Here is a 19,812-nt window from a genome sequence, read left to right as displayed (position 1 = left end):
TCCGGAAGCACTATAGTGGGCATAAGCAGAGACAGCCGCGACGCTAGTACTTTTGCTAAAATGTTTGCGTCACAATTAAGTAGCGACAGGGGACGGTAAGAGTCTGTGTCCAAAGGGTCCTTGCCAGGTTTTAATAAGGACGTAATTGCTACTTCTCTCATCGACCCCGGCAGAATGCCTACCTCCAGGGACTCCTCAAAGACCTCCTTAAGCACCGGGGCCATAATATCAATATAACATTTATAGAACTTGGCAGGGAGTCCATCCAAACCCGTCGCCTTCCCATTACTCAGAGACATTATCGCGTCTCTTATTTCCTCCACTTCCAGGGGACCACCGAGAAATGCTCTATGGCCATCATCGTCAAGGAAGCCCCCATATCTGACCTCCCCCGTCTGTTGTGAAGTGTACAGTTGTTCATAGTGGTGCATGAAGGCCTTCTGAATCCCTGTCCCATCTTGACAGCGGGTGCCGTCTTTCAGTACCAGTTCTAGGATCCCAGTGCTAAAACGTGGGAGTCTCGTGAGTGCAGCGAGTACCTTACCCGGCCTCTCACCCTCGCAGTATTTCCTAGCAGTCCAATACTTCCCTCTATACTTCACTTCCCTAGCAGCCTCCTCCTCAAAGTCCGATAGTTTACCCCTAAACGCATGGCTAAGCTCCGGGTCCGAATCAGTAATCATCCTGTTCTCTAGGTCTTTTAAGTCTGCTTCCAGTTTTGTTATGGTTTTAACAATATCTCTGAGTACCACACAGCTTTTAGAGATCGTAACCCCTCGAATCATCCCTTTAAACGCCTCCCAAATCAGCTCCACACTATCCAATGATACCTTATTCCTGGGAAAGAATGCCTCTATCTCCTCCCCAAGCTCTGCCTTGAAAATGGGATCCAACAGTACTGAGGGAAACAATCTCCAGGAGGGACGCAGCCTATTGAGAATCGGCATCGTCACAACAACCCTAACTGGGCAGTGATCTGAGTACGTTCTGGAGAGATGTTCCACCTTGTGTATGCCCACGCTAAGCCCTTGTGACAAAAAACAATAGTCCAATCGTGCCCAAGTGCGTGCATGTGTTGTGAAGTGCGTGCCCTCCCTGCTGTCAGGATGTGTAAACCTCCACCAGCCCAGCTTCTTCTAGTATGCCCCGTAGGACGTCCCTCGCTTGAGTGTTATATTGGCTGCTCCCGTCAGATCTATCCGCCACAGTGCTATGTTAAAATCACCGCCCCATATAATGTGTGTGGCGTCTATGGCAACGACGTGGCCCCAGAGGGTAATAAAGAAGTCAGGAGTGTCAACGTTTGGCGCATAGCAGTTCACAAGCACAACAGTATCTAAACCCAGTCTACCCCACAAGATCACATAGCGCCCATCCGGATCCAACCTCTCCCCCAGCTCCTGGAAAGTAAGCGTTTTTTTATCAATACAGCGGTCCCACGAGCATAGGACAAATATGATGAAAATTTCCGAACGCAGGCCCAATGATTAGCAAATTTAGGGTCAATCCTTGGGCACAGATGTGTCTCCTGTAAAAAAGCGATCTGCACCTGATGTCTATCTAAGTACGCCAGCACATTCCTACACTTTCTGGCATCGTTAAGGCCCCGCACATTCCAGGACATGATTGATAGTTTATCCAGCGTGCCGTCAGCCATCATCCATGTAGCAGACCATCAACACAGACCCACTCATGCACCAAAGCCGCCTCCCAGGTGAAGGACAGCGTAGTAAAGAAACATTATGCAATCTCATCTGCACCCAATCTGCCCCACAAACACACCGCAAGAACCCCCCCCCTCAACTCGACAACCCCCAACCAGCACACACCAGGTACACGCTACCGCAGAACACAAGGCCCCAACAAAGAACAGTGCAAGCAGTGCAAGGCACCCAGGGCAAGCATCCACACCACACCCCTCAGCAGACACCCAGCAGCATCCTGCCACCCTCTGGTAGTAGGGTCGGATCCGAGTGCAAAGCACAAGACCATGCCACAGCATGACACAACAAGAGGGGCCTGGTAAGGCACAAGTATGTCCAAACCCTCGGTTCAGAAATGCAGTCATGATCACAGCAGTGTAAAAAACAGTAAAACAACAAGAATCAGTCCCAAGGGACCATCGCACTTTAGTACAAGTGCGTCCTCCCACCTGAGCAACCCCAACCTGCCAGGACCCCATGTCCCCCCCCCCTCCCGCAGCAAAACCCCCCCAACACTACATTTGCATCAGAAGCACCAAATTCAATGGGGAATACCCTTCAGGGTGTAATCTAGAGGCGCACATAACCACCCCCCACACCTCGCCTTTGACCCTCATGTCACAAGTAGACACGGCCCAGGTAGTGGGGGGGGTGTGCCTGGAGTACATCACCACCGTAGTCCAGCACTCTTCCAGTGTCCTCAGGCGGTACGCGATAAAGCCATCCCGCAGTTCTCCGCAGCGGATTCAGACAACAAAAAAGGGAGAGGGAGAGATACTATGGCGGGACCATAGAGGTTCAATGTACAAACACCGACCAGTCAGTATGCAGCATCACTCATCTTCATTCGCCGAATGGAATCCCTCCTTCCCATCATCCCCATTTCGTCGACCTGCAGCACGCTCCCTCTTAAGCCGCTTCACGAAGTCCTCCGCCTGTTGCGGATTTGTAAAGAAGTGCTGTTTCGCCTGGTGCGTCACTCTCAATTTTGCAGGATACAATAGGGCATAGTCCACCTGCAGCTCCCTAAGCTTCTTCTTCACATCCAGGAACTTACGTCTCTGTTCCTGTACCACAGGCGTGAAGTCCGGATAGATGGAAAAGTTGACCCCGTCACAAGAGAGTGTGCGGGCGGTGCGAGCCGCACGTAGAGCCGTGTCTCGATCCCGATAGTTCAGGAGACGGGCGATAATCGGCCGCTGTGGGGTTCCGGTGGCAGGTCGTGGCCCAAGGGAACGGTGCGCCCTCTCCACGATGAATTGCTTAGAGAAGGCCTCCAAGCCAATCGCGCCAAGCAGAATCTTCTCCACATAAGTCTCCATCCTACCCACATTGGTCGTCTCCGGCACACCTACCACGCGTATATTATTGCGACGACTTCTGGCCTCCGACTCCTCATTCTTCGCAGCAATGACCCGGAGCACATTGTCCATACGTGCCAATTGTGTTGTGTGGGTATCCGTCGTGTCATCGTGGTCAGAAATACGCTGCTCTGCCGCTGTGATGCGCTCCTCATGAACTTCCATTTTTTGCACCACTGCATCCATCCGCGATGACAGTTTATCCACTTTGTCCACTATAGTAGCAAACCCCTGCCTCATTTCCTGCATCATTTTTTGAAAGTCAGGGGCAACAGGGTGGGGAACAGCGGCAGAAATAGCAGGGGGGTAACGGGAGCCCCCCGCATCCTGCGCAATTCGCGATCCTCTCTTGGCCGCCAGGGAGTCAAAGGACAGCTTCGGCTGTTTGTTGTCCGGTTTACCCATGGCCAATTGCCTGCAGCCATCCAAGGCAAGCTCTGGGACACTGACGATACCCAAAGTGGCCAGCAGTCACAAGGCAACACAAGTCAAGAGCCCTCCCCTCGACTGCTTAGTGCTCACCGTCCGCAGCAGACTTAAGGAATGTCGCACCAACATGTATGTAATACCACCAGCAGAGACGGGGCATCCAATCCACAGTTCAGATCAAAGGCATCAAAAGGAGGGGATTCGCAATTAACAGCAGCAGTTTACTCCATGTGCTCACCCCAACCCTAGAAGCAGACCACCAGCACTGTGGCTATGCAGACGAACATTGAGTATGTCAGTCCCCCGCCGCAGCTCACTCTCCAGGTGGCCGGAATACAAATCCCCGAGTCATTGAATGTAATCCCAAGCAACAATACTTCATTCAGCAGACACACCAGGCGGTAAAGGGGCTCGCAGCACTGTCTCATCACCAGCAGCTGAGTTGAGAGAAATCAAGAATATAATAACATGAGCACTCCATCAGAAGCCGGCAGTGACCCCTGTTAGCTCCGGTAGTTGAGGCCAATAAGAGCACCCTCCATGTCGAGCCTCCTTGGTCCCACGCGGATCACAAGGGCAGTTGCACCAGAGTAAAGCAGGCTCGCATCGGGAAGGCAGATAAACTCAGCGCCACACAAAATTTCAAATAAATCAGGGCCGGTAGTCTCAGGCCAGCCAGCAATCAGGGGGGTCGGTGAAAAGTCACAGCAACCAGGGGCACGAGCAGGCAAAACACCCCGCCTCACCCGTTCCACATAATGGCCGCCGTTCCGCCCGGCCGCAGGATCCAGAGGTAGCAGCGCAGCGCCGCAGGCATCAGTAACTGCAGCGTAGCACAGCGTTTCGCCAAACGCAAAGAAAGGACCCTCAACAGCCGTCCTTCCGCTCCGGTGACAATCGCTCAAAGCAGTACCGAGCCGGGAGGCCCCGCCTAGGAGCGCGCGCGAAGGCCTTCACGCCTCGTGATGCGCCGCGGCCTCAAGTAGATTCGGCAGGCCGGCCAGCAGGATCAGGCGTCTCCAGGTCACCACTCGGGCAGATCTTCCATCGCCTGTAACTTCGGATAGGAGCGTCATAAACTGATGAAATTTGAAAGGAAGGTGTATCAGGCCAGTCTCAGGCAGGATACACGGACAAAGTTAGCGCAGACGGTGGCAATGTAGGATTAATGAAGGATAACGTCTCCAGGCTGCAGGAGACTCACATTAGTGCGGCCATGCTGCTAGTGCGCCCTCTAGCGCCCCCTGGCATGAGTACAATTTACATTATAGAAGAACACATTAATTTGTGGTAGGCACGGGGAGACAAAGCGATTTGCCTGGAATCACAGGATGTTGAGCTGATGCCGAGATTCGAACGTAGCTCCCCGGCTCTAAAGTTCCCAATTCTAGAACTTGTGGCGGGAGGTGTGTCTAAAAGTGTATGTCGGTGGTGGCCATCAATGCGAGAGACCTGTGCATTTTTCAAATGGGTGGTGAAAAAATATGAGTTTGTTGCTGGAGATGTGGGCCGCAGTGCCACCTATGTACTTACTGGGGAGAGGGTAAAAACCCATTATTCCGCAACTTTCTTTCCGCATACCATCACTCTGCATACTTTCATTACGAAAGTACCATGACTCCGCAATGCCATTATAACGCACGGCATTACATTTTATATGCTTTTACCACGCATACATTTACAAAGAAATTTGTTGTAAATGTATGAATGGTAAAAGCATGTTTTTTTTTAAATGTTTGGATAAGGTAAGTATGGGTATAGGGGTATATGTTTTGGGGTACTGAGGTATATGTTTTGGGGTGTTTGGGTATTTTAAGGGATCAGATATAGTTTTGGGTTATGAGGTACAGCGGTAGTTTTAGGGTTTAGGGATAGGCATGGGTTTCGGGGTACAGGGGTATTTTTAGGGTTCAGGGCCAGGTTTGGGTTTTGGGGTATAGGGGTATTTTTAGGGTTCCAGGGTAGGTTTGGGTTTTGGGGTACAGGGGTATTTTAAGGGTTCAGGGCTAGGTTTGGGTTTTGGGGTACAGGGGTATTTTTAGGGTTTAGGTTTGGGTTTTAGGGAACAGGGTATATTTATAGGGTTAAAATGGGTTAGTGTTTAAGGGTGTTGGGGTATTTTAAGGAGTACGGGTGGGTTATGATTATGGGGTGCAGGGGTATTTAAAGGGAGCAGGGTGAGATTAGCACACAATATGAGACATGGCATGAAGGGCGGAACGTACCACACGCCTCCAGGCGTTTGTCACGCCCCCAGCACACGCCAACAGCACAACACAGACACGCCCACAAGGGACTACTTTGCTGGCACGGTTCTTTTACCTTTTAAATGTATATGGTGGGTGCCTGCATAGCCTATGTCCTTCTGCTGCAACTGCCCTTTCCAACGCTGTATTGGGTGTTGTGATTGGTGCTGTGGTTCCTGAGATTACCTGCCTCAAATGTTTGGGCTCTTTCTTTATTATAATAGTATGGATTATAAAAGTATCACTGGACTTATGTTAACCTCCTTGGTTAACTCAGATTTATGTTAACCTCCTTGGTTAACTCGGACAATGTTAAATCATATATTTAATATTTGAAATTTAGAAAAAGGTCCAATGCATGACCTCTTTCTGTTAATAAGGGAAGTTAGTGTCCAGAAACAAGATCAACAGAAAACCCTAGGCTAAAACACGTTTTCATGGAATAGTACACAGTAACTATAGTGGCTCACTGCAGATTTTGGAAATATTTGTCAGGGAGTAACACAACCACGTCTAAAGTGCATAAACTCTTGTAACAGGCAATGTCAATCGTAGGTAAACTGCATTTGTGGGTTTCACAGTGTGATCTTTACTTATAGAAGCATATACAATCAGACCCAAAGGACAGTATGCATATAAGAAATCCTGAGAAACAATTGGTTTCAACATTATCATTACTTTGTGTATTTCAAAAAATTATTAAAATTCACCATTTAGGAATACAAAGAAAGAACTAACCATAGTTTACTAGCCCAATTTAGATATCAAAATTGTGTATGTTATATATACAGTCAGTGTTTTTGCTGTTCCCAAGACTAGGCGCAGACATGCAGTTTCAGCTGTCACACTTGTAATGATTTTTGCCTATGTTCTACAATTTCAAAGACCTAACAAATTTATCAAAGCCAAGAGGCAACAGTAAATTTAAACAATTTTGACAGCTTTCTAAACGAAATAAAATAGCAGTTGCCCAAACACAAACAGAATCACACTCTGTGAACATTTATTTTTTACTTCATGCTCAGATTCTCTTTCAGATCAATAGAATGAGGTAGGATGTAATTTGCATTTCATTATCGCTCACAATTTATTGCTCAATGACACCACAATCCTGTATTTTCTCTATATGGTTTATCGTGGACATCATTAGACCAAAGGAGATTTTTTACTACGCAACAAATGTGTCTCAACAATTTCTTATTTAGAGGACACTAGGCTTAAAAGGTGTTGCATTCCTATTCAGATCCTCTGATCAGAAACCCAATCGTAACTATTGGTTTGCTGAGATTAAGAAACAAAGAAATTACTTCTCTATTCCTATGACACTCTCGCTTTATTAGCCATGTGATTTAAATATAGAGCTCTAGAATCCTAGATACATTAAATGCCTTTAGAGGACCTCAATTCTTACACAATATTGACTAATTATACATTTCCAGATCAATACACTTTCTAATAACCATAACATACTAGCAAGTTCAAATCCTTTCTCAATTATTATGGTTGAGCTTGGTGGTGGTGATGGAAGTGGTGGTGGACGTGGTGGGGGTGTTGGACGTGGTGCGGGTGTTGGACGTGGTGGTGGTGGACATGGTGGTGGTGGACGTGGTGGTGGTGGACGTGGTGATGGATGACGTGGTGGTGGACATGGTGGTGGTGGACGTGGTGGTGGTGGACGTGGTGGTGGACAAGGTGGTGGTGGACGTGGTGGTGGACATGGTGGTGGTGGACGTGGTGGTGGTGGTGGACATAGTGGTGGTGGACGTAGTGGTGGTGGACGGAGTGGTGGTGGACGTAGTGGTGGTGGACGTGGTGGTGGACGTGGTGGTGGTGGAGGTGGTGCTGGAAGTGGTCGTGGTGGATTTGTAGTCCTGGAAGTATTATGGAATAAACAAGAATGCAAAGGAAAAACCTTAACTTTATATTTAGTTAGACACATATGTGTCAATGAATAATAGGTACTGAATTAAAATCTTATAACGCTTTTTAAATATTACTTCTACCGTTTCTAAGCGCTGTAAATAATAACTGTCTATTAGCCAATTTAATTATATTCATTTTATGACTGTGTAACGGAGGAGGCCTCAACAGAATTCAAATAATCAATTCAGTGTTCAAGTCACTGGACCATCCTACGTTACGCGAATGAATTCTAGTGCTTAATCAGTTTCTAGAGACATGAGGCGCTGCACTTAAGAAAGCTCAAAGTACTCTTACTCACATCTAGTAAGAATACATTTTGTTTCCAGCCCCAGAGGGCAATACAAAAGGATCATTGCTGGGAGGCACGTCACATCTAGCACCTAGAGCTGAGTCAAAGCTCTACACGGGGAGCTCCAAGGAACAAATATACGGAAACATGCAGCGAGAATATCCATTTGGAATGCCATAATGAAATGTTACAATTCTACCTTATTAAAAAAAAAAACGTGGAGCCATACTAGACACTGTCAAGTATCGCCAGTGAAGTGCGTCCATACCATGTTTTAAAGTCTGGTAAACTGAACAATCCATTGCGTGATCTAATTTGGGATATCAATGAAGAATAAGAATTTATTGTATGTCAATATTATATGGCTGTGGGTATTGTGTGGAAAGCCATAAGACAGTGCTCCGTGATTGGGCCCAAAGCTGAATAGCTTGGGAAAAACTGAAGGCACAAGAGGAGCTAATCACTCTGGAAACCCACATTCTGGCACTAGAATAACGCTATCTTGCAGGAAAAGACTCACAGGTCCTCCGTCAGCTGACAGACACGCAACAACGCTACAGAGCCCTAGCTACAGAGGAGGCTAAAACGCAGATGCAGGCCACCCGGCGTAGGCTATACGATGTGGGAGATAAGTCTGACAAGCTCTTGGCCTGTCTCAGCCATAAGGAAGCGGAAGCCCGATGGATAGAAAGTGTAGTGGACCAGTAGGGAAGGACGCAAAAGGGAGATGCAAAAATAGTACGAACATTTGCTTCCGATTTTAAAGATTTTTATGAGGTCAGGGACCTGGGTACCCCGGCGGAGATTTTAGCATATTTAGACACTATTCAAACCCAATGCCTAGAAGATGACGAGAGGGAGGGACTGGAAGCGGACATAACGGTAACCGAACTTAAAGATGCAATAACCAAATTACGCCCTGGGAAATCCCCATGCCCGAATGGACTTCCAGCGAAATTTTAAAGGAAGGGGGCAGACCTCCTGGGGGTGCATCTCTTAGCACTGTTTCGTGACGCGGCCCACAATCGTATTCTGCCTGTAGATCTTAGGATGGCTACGATTATTCCCATCGACAAACCGGGAAAGCCCACCGAAGACTGCGCATCCTACCGCCCAATCTCCCTCTTTAACATAGAGTTCAAACTCCTGGCGACTATCTTAGCGTTCAGTCTACGGCAAGTAAACTTCGGCTTGGTACATTGAGATCAGACGGGTTTCCTACCAGACCGGGCGACCAGACAAAACTTACGACGGACCCACAATTGGTTCATCGAGGTGCAAGACTGCGACAACCCCCTCATGTTCCTCTCCCTGGATGCAGAAAAGGTGTTTGACGCTGTACACTGGCCCTTTCTGGAGGCAGCTCTAGTCAAGTTTGACATTGGTCCCAAATATCGAAAATGGATCTGTAGGATCTGCTTACTATGGTTACCCCCACTTTTTGCTGTGTTTCACTGATTTATCCACTTTAGTCTGGCTGGGGCCCTGCTAACCAGGACCCCAGCCTAGCTGTTCCCTCTCTAAATTGATTGCATGTACATTAGGTACACTCCAGATTGGTTACTGGGTTACCCTGGTGAGTCCTTGCCCTTCGGTACCAAGGCATTGGTACCACAGAGACCTACCAGGGGCTGAAGCATGCATTATGCTACCCCTGGGAAGCCTTCCAAAATGGCACCACAGGTCTGCTACTGCAGCCTGGGTAAGGTGGTACTTGTACCCCTTATTTAGTTATAGTATACCTATATCTACCTATATATACAGACACATATAAACCTATGAGTCACTTCTATGGCAGGTCTTGTCAATCTTGAAGGCAGGGTGCTTGGTTTTGTGTGAGAGGGTGCCCAAGCATGAGCTGAGCCCCTCTACAGCTTTCAGAACCCCTTCCTTATAGCTGGTCTATGATACAGCCATACCATATACTCTTAAGTGCATTATAAACTCGCGGTTAATACCAACTTTGGAATGGCTGCATCAAAACATGTCTTATTTGGTGTCAAACACTTTGGAATACTCCCCACCCCCCTCACCAGTTCTGACGGCGAGGGTAGCATTCCACCCTTCTAGAGGGAGAATACATGTACACACTGGTCTAACCGGTAGAAGTTAAACAGAGCCCCAGCATCACAAAATGGATGCTGCTGCCACAGACACAAGTCTGACCTCCTGCTGCTAGACGAAACTCCGGCAGGGGGACCTGGACAATAGGTTTCCTGTCCAGACAAAGGGGAAGGGGTGTAACCACCCCCTCCCCAGGTCCTTCCATAGGTGGGACCTTAGAGTTAGTCCAACCCCTAAACTTAGTATAAGTATAGGAACCCAGTCCCTAGGACTTTAGATAACCCTGGACGAAACTCTGCAACATATATCTTCGACATTCTATATTGACTAGAAGACTGAAGAAATCTCCCTTGGGGTCAAGGAGTGACTCCCCTGTTCAAACAGGCACCAAAGAAGCATCTTGCCGGTCTGCATTTTCGAGGCTATCGCCGGATCCCGAAAAATCTGCGACACAGGACATGGACTTCCAGACATCTCCAAGGCCGACAAGAGATCTCAGCAGAGCTGAGACCTGTAGTCATCACGAAAGATGTGGGACCGGAACTCATGGACATCCAGCATATTTGCTAGTGCATCGACTTCCGAGCTTTCCCGAAGTTGTGCATTGGGCTACTTGTAGTCCAATCCCTGAGCACCTCTTGCACCGAAGCTTGAGGGCCTGCACTCAGCGAGTGTCCGGTGGGCCCGCTTCCTGCATTCCTGCTCAAGGCACTTTTGCAATCCCTGGTCTGTCAACTGGTGGGTCCCCACTAAGGAAACTACTTTGTTGCTCCAGACGTGCTCCAGACGTGCCCTGACTCCCCTCCAAAGGGCTTGCTGGTCTGCACCAAAGCCAATCTTTGCATCTTGCGTGGGTTGCTGTTGCCAAGGCTTGTTGGGTCCAATCCGAATACCGACGCTGCAGCACTCGAAATCCAACGTGGGACAGCTCGAATCCATCTCCTGGTTGTCGTCGACGCCTCCTGGTCCTCGTGGCTGAAGAGTCAAGCTTCACATTCATCACCTGAAATCACCCGACATCGGCTGGCATCTTCTTGTCGCCTTCCTGGTCACTGGCTAGTGACCCAGACTCTGTCTCCTCTGCTTTCAGGTTCTTCAGATCTCCGATCCACCCTTGGATCCATCCGGACACTTTTCATCTGGTCGCCTACAGCACTTCTTTGCAGCTCTCCATAGGAAACGATGACAAAACCCAACACGAAAAGACACCTATGCACCCGGCTTCACTGGGTGAGGTAACACAAGTACTTTGGTGCTCCAGTGGGTCTTGACTCTCAAAGTGTTCAGTACTGAAGGGGTTTGTTCCTAGTCCACTCCTAAGTGTCCTTATTCTTTTAAAATCTAACGGTAACTTTCTCCATAATAGTCAATGGTGACTCGCGGCTGTGTTTAGACACTGCACGCATCCCCCGTGGGTCTCTTGCGTCCCTACCTTGGGTGGTTCCTGGTTGCACCAGCGGTTCCACAGGCCCTAGTCCTTTTTTCTATGTTCACAGCGGTACTTACACCACTTTCGTAGTATATGGTTTGTGAGGCCCCAGGGCAAAACGCTAGATCCTTGGCCGAGCTGCGATGTTCAAAATGATCACCTTGCCCCGCTTTCTGTATGCCCTCCAAAATGAGTATTTACCCCTCCACAGACAGACATTTCGGGTGATAGACACGGAATTGCACTCCCTGCTGTGGCTCGAAAGCAACCAAGAATCGCTCTACACACATTGCAGTGGAAGCAATATAATGGAGGGATATCCCTGCCGGACATTGAGGTCTATTACTGGGAGGAGCATCTGGCACCGGTGAACGAATGGATCCACGTTCCGGTTGATCACCCCTTCTATACACTAGAGAGGGACAATATGGTACGCTGTTCATGCTTACATTTTCTATAGGGGGACAAGGTAGGAGACGCTTACTCCGGGCCACGTAAATATACCTGGAAGTTTGGGACAGGGTGGCTAAGGCAATGGGCTGGACATGCAAACCGACTAAGCAGACACCGATCTGGCACTGCACCTGGTTGAGAGAACTCTTTAGGCAATGTGGTGGCGAAGGGAGAACTCAAACCCTGCAGGACACTGGCAACAGAGTTTGGACTGCACTCCACTCACATTTTTAAATACGCGCAACTGCAACATGCCTGGACAGCCGATAGCTCGCTGGTCTCTCCCCTGCCGACTCTGCCCCGCTGGAGGAAAGCCTACTGCAAGAGCAGATACCCAACAAGGCAGTCTCTCTAACTTACAGGACACTGAACAATAACATACCAGATAGACTGAGGAAACTGAGGGAAACATGGGAGCAGAGCCTGGGCACGTTAGAAACAGTGGATTGGGAGGCGGCCCTGATGCACCACAGGGAGGTGGCAATTAAATCCCGCCTTCGACTCATTCAATATAAGATGTTACACAGGGTGTATTTTGACATGGTCCGACTCCATCGGATGGACCCAGCCAGCGTACCCCACTGCCTGCGTTGCTGACTGCCACAGGGGGACTTCTACCATACTATCTGGGATTGCCCCGTCATCCACACATAATGGGTACAAGTAGTGGGAGAACCTAGTAAGGGGTTCGACGAAACACTCCCTCCAGACCCTAAATTCATATTGCTGGGCATATCAGCGATGTTGACTTGGGTCACCCACAGCTTATTTTTGCGCTACTAGCCTTGGTGATAGTAAAGAGAGATGTGGAATGCATATGGGGGCATCGCCGCCTCCCCAACCTGGAGAATGGAGGAGGGGAATGGATATGTATATGGCGACAGAAAGGGTTACATACAAAGCGAGATGGTCACCCCCGGAAGTTCGTGAGATATGGGGGAAATGGAGAAAATATAATGGATTAGATGGTGGTCTGGGAGCTGACTTGCATACCATGGTTTTTGGAATTAACTGGGTTCTGGACTGGGCTGGGCCTGGGTCTCCGACCTTTGGGAAAGACAAGTAGTGTGGGGAGGAGCCTGACAAATCTGCAACTTATGAAGGGGCCATGTGTCTTCCTGGTTCATGGAAAGAAGGGGGTGATGTGTTTTCTATCGGGCGTGGTTGTATGTCCAGGCAGAATCCCAATCTCCTCGGAAGCGATGAAAGTGTCACACTCCTTCAGAATGATACCACCCTCTAAGTGATTCAAGGAACCCCAAGGAGAGAGTATCTATCTCCCCAAAAGAGAGACACCAAAAACCATAGGTCTGTCAAGGATGTGGGCAGTGGTGCAGGTAGGGTCCAAAGTAACTCAGCTCACTGAAGTGTGGAGAAAACAAACATATATAACAATGTTAGTGTACGTGTAATAGTTTGCTAGACTGAACTAACACCTGACCAGTAGTAATGTGCTGTCCCACACTCACCTGACCTGCCGACCCAAGGTGCATAGAAAGATATTCCATAGACTCTGGAAATAAACTTTTGCAAGGACTTTTAGAGGATCTCTCTTTGAAAAGAAATGCAGGGTTGTTGCTGGACTCTGTAACGGTGCAAAAAAGAGGTGAAGAAACATCACTCCTCGTTCCTCATATGAATGGGGCAAGGGACCACAAGATAATGAATCCTACTCAAATAAATCCAGCCAGAGATAGACGCCTCCTACGGTGTAAGTTCACGAGGTTAAAGTGTCTCTAACAAAATTAAACACGTCCACGTGTTTCAAAGAAAACCACGGTGATGTCAAGGTTGCAGGTCACGGGGAAAATAAACACGTCCTTGCTTGTGAATGCTACGCAACTTGTTCCAGGGTGTTGGCTCCGGTTACACGAGCAACGGTGTTTCCCGAACACGGCTCGTCACAGCATATCCTTAATCGGCAAACACAGGAGATTGCAACCGGCAGCGGTAACCTCGAAAACCACGCTGCTGTAGAGGGCAAGAACGCAGTGTTTGTTCAGGTCAATAAAGTTCAATAAAAAAAAAATGCCTTGTGGAGTTTGTTTGTTCTAGGGGAGTCAGGGGAGCGGGAAAAAGGGTGAGTCCTTAGACAAAAGCAGCTCAGATACCACAATAAAGGATTTCCAAGGTGAATGAGCGAGGGCAAGGAATACACAGGATTTCTGGAATCTGGTAACACGGAATTCAGCACGGGCTCTGGGAGAGGCTGAAGGAAAGGTCAGATGAGGGATGAGTAAGGAAAACCAAGCACCCCCATATTGGTAGGATGGGCTTATGAACCTCCCTTCAGATCGGGACAGCACACTACCTTCTCCCTGGCAAGGCATTCTGGTACTTGTAGTGCGGGAAGCACCCACATGCTTCTAGTCCTAACATCCTCTGGGATGGGTGGTGAACGGGGGCTTTGGCGCAGGTGTGACATGCTAGTTGTTTTGTATTGGTTGAAAATGCAAATAAAAATATTTTAAAAATATATATATTATATGGCTGTGCATCTGAATTTATATCATATGAGCTATTTTAAATGGTACTCAGGACACTGGAAAGGAGGATCGCATTTGCTTGGCATTGAAGTGCTTAGAAGCACCTTCATAACTCGGAAGTGAACAATAGCTGAAATATAAGCTTTCTTTGGGACCAAATATCCCACAGCAGACTTTTTTTCCCCCTTGACAGCTTACCTTCCTGCCTTCCTCGAATGTGTCCATTTTAATATCCGTAGTCAGGGTTCTGCACCCCAACAACAGCAACAGTACAGGCTCTGGGTTCGTTCTAAACTTGAAATAAGCACTGACTGAGCAGCGGGACGGCTTCAACTTCGTGGGAATTTAACACAGCAAATGCAAGGTAAAATGCAGAAGGGGGCGCTTGAAAAAAAAGATAAGGCCGGGAGGGGTGCATGCATTCGCAGTCTGCTCGTTTTCAAGCACTGCACTTGTGCTTGTGGCGCGCCCCTGCTCACTCCCGCAAGGTGGATGCTGCCACAAGCACGAGTGTTTGCTTGAAAATGAGCAGAGCGACGGCTAAAAGCCCTCCTAATCAGCTCTTGCGCGCTGCATAGGCGAGACCTAAAAACCAGCGGTGGCGAGGTTGAAAAGGAAACGGCCGTTATGGTCCCGCTGCCTTGAAAATTGAGGTGGGTGTGGCTGCTGAATGAAGCTTGTCGTCGTGCTTGAGTTCGGAGAAACTCAAGAAATGAAATAGAACAGGTGTGTGCAACAACAAAGTAAAAGGGCCAGTAGCCATGGGAGGAATCAAATGATGACATGGACGTACTAAGGAGGAACTTCCAACAAACAAAACTTCTGCCTAGATATGATAGATAAATAGGCTCATATAGAGTCCCAAACTTGTATATTCAGTCGAAAGCCCACTAGACCAATCAATATGATAACATCAAAAAAGACCACGGTTAGAAAAACAGTTTCATATTTATTTAGTTTTTTGTGTTTATCAATTCAGACATCAAGATAGAAAGTTGTTACATTTACATAATAAATAAACGACTCATTCAACCCACGTCCTACACATCCCTTCAATCAATCATACCAGGACACACATACATCAACACTATTCATTCATCCTTCTCACACCACAACCAAGTTGCCAACTGTTGTAGATGACTCAGGTCCCATAGGGTCTCATACACAGTATAGACCAGATGGAGCAATTACGGGACAATCTTCAAGCGCTTGAAGCTTAAATGTAGGAACTTTCTATCTTGATGTCTGAATTGATGAATACAAAAAACTAAATAAATATGAAACTGTTTTTCTAACTGTTGTCTTTTTTGATGTTATGATATTGATTGGTCTAGTGGGCTTTCGACTGATTATACAAGTTTGGGAATCTATATGAGCCAATTTTATCTATCATATCTAGGCAGAAGTTTTGTTTGTTGGATGTGTCATTGATTCCCCTGCCCTTCTGCCTAGTATCAGCTTCTCCAGGGGTCCCCTTTGCTTAATTGTATTAAGGAGGGACTAACAAGCCTCATAATCAATCAGAAGACAGCATTTAGAAGAACAAACACAAAAGCCAATGAAAATTATAGGCAGGGTTTCTCTCCCATACTGAACTATCCCAGATCAACCCAAGAGCAGGACCAGCGTGGTGGCACAGGGCTCGACCTAAAAAAAGCATAACTAGAGGCAAAACTGTTATTGTTTGTACATATCCTTCCCAGTCTAAGTGTTGTTCATTTACTTTGGAATGTGATGATGGATCTATTAAGTCTTGAGGTGTTTAAAATTGAAATTATTTGAAAGTGGCAACCTGGTGAATCAGATTTTAGAAGCTCATTGAAAATGGCTTCTCATGGGACTCTACTCTGGCCTGCTTCATCGGACATGTACCTTGAATTTCAATGCTGGAGAGGTCCCGTGTTTCGATCCTTTTACTGAGACATACATTTCAGTACAAACGAGTAGGCAGGGCTGAGAGAATATCGTAATTAAGTGTTTGTAAAATATGTCACATTGCAATTAATGAGACAGATTATTTCAAATCTATACAAAAATGCTGATAGAAACAATAAAATATCTATTCTGCATACAAATACATTTCATGAATCTAGGTAGAGAATATTTACCTCAAAAATTACTGCAATGTAATCAGCAGGGTAGGAGGATATCACATCTATTATAAACCATGTTTTGAGGTAGGCCCTTCGAATACGTTCTGGATTCAGTATTATCACCTGAAAATAAAAGGAGAAAGCAAACAAAGTTATTAGGTCGATGGTTCTCTCAAAATAAAAACCTACCTGATAATGTAATCGAATAAGTTAGTGAATAAAATGTAACATGTCTAGAAATATATTATACTCGCAAGTTTAATTTTACAATGTAATGCTACTAAACTATTTATCAAATGTTGAAATGCATTATAAAAAAAATCTTAAACTTTGAAGCCAAAATTACAATCAAGACTCTCCATAGCAAAATAGGGCGGTGACAGACAGTGTAAGGGAATCAAGGAGAGTTATAGAGGAAATTTCTATTGTTTTTGGAGGAGTACATGCATTAATTAGTTAACCTGTAGGCCAATTTTACTTCCTTGTCTAGTCCTTACTCATGAAGTGTTTCTCATCCTGGAGACAGATAAATTGCTCCTTCATCTATAGGTAAGTATATAAAGGACATCTTCTACCCAGAACTCTCCCGGGACGGTTACTGTAGGGCTCAAAGGACGATAATAAAAGAAAGGCACAGATCTTAGTAAGCAGAATCAGAGTAATGAGATTAATCGAATCAATACCTCCTCATCACTTCCTTGTCACAAATCCTATGCACGAGGGTATATGAAAAAAAGTAGGATCTGTTTCCATGGTTACCCCCACTTTTTTATTGGTGTCAGTTTGTTTTGACTGTAGGTTGCTGGAATCCTGCTAATCAAGACCCCCATCATCTGTGCTCTCTCTCCCAACATGGCTTTGGTATGCACTTTTGTACCTCCACAATTGACTACTTGTGTACCCCTATAAGCCCCTAGCATATTGTACTAAGGTACCCAGGTCATTGGTACACCAGGGCTGCAGCATGTATTATGCCACCCATGGGACTCTATTTAAACTCGGACTTGAGTCCTTCCATTGCAGCCTGAGTGAGATGGTGCTTGCACCTCTCACGACAGATATAGGTTTCCCTATATCAGAGGTCACTACACTTAAAACCTATTGTTATGAGCCCCAATGTACCTCAATATTGACCTAGGTAGCTTCACGACCTTTTGCTTACATTTGTCCTACCTTGCCCTACATAACGGTTCTGGAGCTGACTAGGTGTGACTAGTTATGTGCTGAATAGGTGTTGTGTGGTTTTCTTAAAAAGCTAGCCTCAATTATTATGCATGAGGATTCTTAGTATCATATCTTAATCCCCTGCTTAGGACATGCATAGCAGGATTACCATCTTCTGTATTATAACTCCGTACAAAAGTCATCACTATCGTCATCCTTGAACGACAGACCCACAGTACCATTACACATCTAGGTAGAACCCCTAAAAGGTACCTTTCAGGTATAAAAGAACTACATCTTCACTGGGCAACCAGAGGTGAAGCTTCCAAGCTGACACGAGACGCTGAAGTCCCTGCACACAGAAACTCCAGCATGCAGTGGACTGACATCCCTTGTGGGGTGTCCAACTTGTGACTAAGGCAGGGTCCTTTGTTCTCTCCCATCAGGTAATAGTATTGGCTTTTTCCAAGTGGATTCTTGGCTTAACAACCACATACATGCTAGGTACACTTAGAGAGGGTTTGAATCTTAGCAGTATGTTTGATTACTGCCATGTATCAATATGCCTGCATATATTTACTGTTTTAGCACTATGGTACAGTTCTAACTTTTATTTACTCTGTTGGTGCTTGTAATCTTAGATATCTTATATATCTGTGTCTGTCTAATGATTGTCGCAGCAAACATGTTTTATCCAAGCATGATGCTGGTTCAATAAATGCTTATTATAAAGGTCCCGATCGTTTATTCTGTATCTCTCTGAGACTGAGCGAACACGATAGAATGAGCAAAAAGTGCTGTACTGTTTCCACGATCCCTGAAGGATCAAGGCTTGTCATGTTCGACATTTGCCAAAAACTATTAGTTCCTTGGTAAGGTTAGGGGGCTTATGGTGACGCTGTGGGCTAGCTGGTCTAAAAGATAACATATCCGTTGGGGTTTTTGGAGTCAATCTGGACACTAATCCCTTAGTTTATGTTATCTTAACGTGCAGATCCTATTAAATATTAGGAACTACACGACATGGCGCCGCCAAATTTGGTATGGTTCTTATTTAACGGTCAAGTCTGAGTAGTTCAGTCATGCCTTCTCAGAGACCCCTACTCCCTTTATCCCGAGACGTCTGGGGTGAGAATGGACAAATCTGCTGCAGCTGAGTAGGTATACCCTATGTATTAACTGTAGGTTTGTTTAAGCTTGAAGGATTATATTCTCAAAATCTTATGCATAAACCTTATCTCTTTTCATAAATATTTCCTCTCATATTGTCTCTAAATGGAGAAGCTGGCACGAGTGGTGCTCGTGCTTGAAGGAGCTCATAACATTTCAGATGATAGCAGAAATGCCCTTACTATAAAATTAGCAAATTATAGTCTCTCATCTTTAGGTGGGAGAGTCACATTCATGATTTAGGCACACAAGGCATACAGAACAGAGGTGTTCTATTCTTGGGCTAGATTCCCACCTGCAGATGCACAGACACAAGTATTCCATAGTTATATCCCAGATGAAATACTGGATGAATACTGTCTGTACAAGGGCAGAGAGGTCCCATTAACTTACCAAGAACATATAGGGGCCGATTATGATCGCGGACGGACTTGCGTCCGTCCGCGATCATTGAGGAGGAGGGGACGTCCGCATGGGCTGCGGAGTCCCCTCCTGTGCGATTAGGATGTGACCGCCAGGGTGGCGGTCACATCCTCTATTTTTAACATTGCGGCGGGTGCGGCTTCAAGCTGCACCCGCGGCAATGTTAAAAATGCACGCATTGCATTTGCATGCAGAAAGAGGCAGGCACCGCGCGGTGCCTGCCGCTTTCTGCATACAAATGCAGGGAGGTACCATAGGTACCCCCCATGTGCACCCCCCAACCCCCCTTCAGCTAGGGGGTCCGCAACGGGCCCCGCAGTGAAGTTACACATGCTTTTCCACGGCGGAAAAGCCGCCGCGGAAAAGCATGTTTGCAGGTACATACTAATCTGGCGGACGGTGTCTGAGAGACACCGTCACCAGATTAGTGCTTTTCCTCCGCGGTTGTAAGCCAACCGCGGAGGAAAAGCTGCAGACGGAAACCAGGACCCACCGGCCATCCTAATGTGGCGGTGGGACTTTGGTGGGTCCGCTGCGGATTTTCCGCATCCTCCGGGCCGGCGGTGGCTTCCGCCGGCC

The 19,812-nt window shown here is 46.8% G+C and overlaps 1 protein-coding gene across 1 annotated transcript in view; it reads right to left on the bottom strand.

Annotated features, from left to right (window-relative positions):
- Positions 1-19,812, bottom strand: part of LOC147699006 (potassium/sodium hyperpolarization-activated cyclic nucleotide-gated channel 2-like) — a 1,915,905-nt gene that overhangs the window by 1,053,820 nt on the left and 842,273 nt on the right. Inside the window, exon 3 of the mRNA XM_086933539.1 lies at positions 16,492-16,599. Within this exon, the coding sequence (XP_086789665.1) occupies positions 16,492-16,599 (108 nt within the window). The remainder of the gene's footprint in view (positions 1-16,491; positions 16,600-19,812) is intronic.

The sequence above is a fragment of the Lissotriton vulgaris genome, chromosome 8 (assembly GCF_964263255.1).
Source record: "Lissotriton vulgaris chromosome 8, aLisVul1.2, whole genome shotgun sequence".
Taxonomy (NCBI): domain Eukaryota; kingdom Metazoa; phylum Chordata; class Amphibia; order Caudata; family Salamandridae; genus Lissotriton; species Lissotriton vulgaris.
The sequence above is the reverse complement of the archived record's forward strand: the minus strand, read 5'-3'. Positions and strand labels throughout refer to the sequence as shown.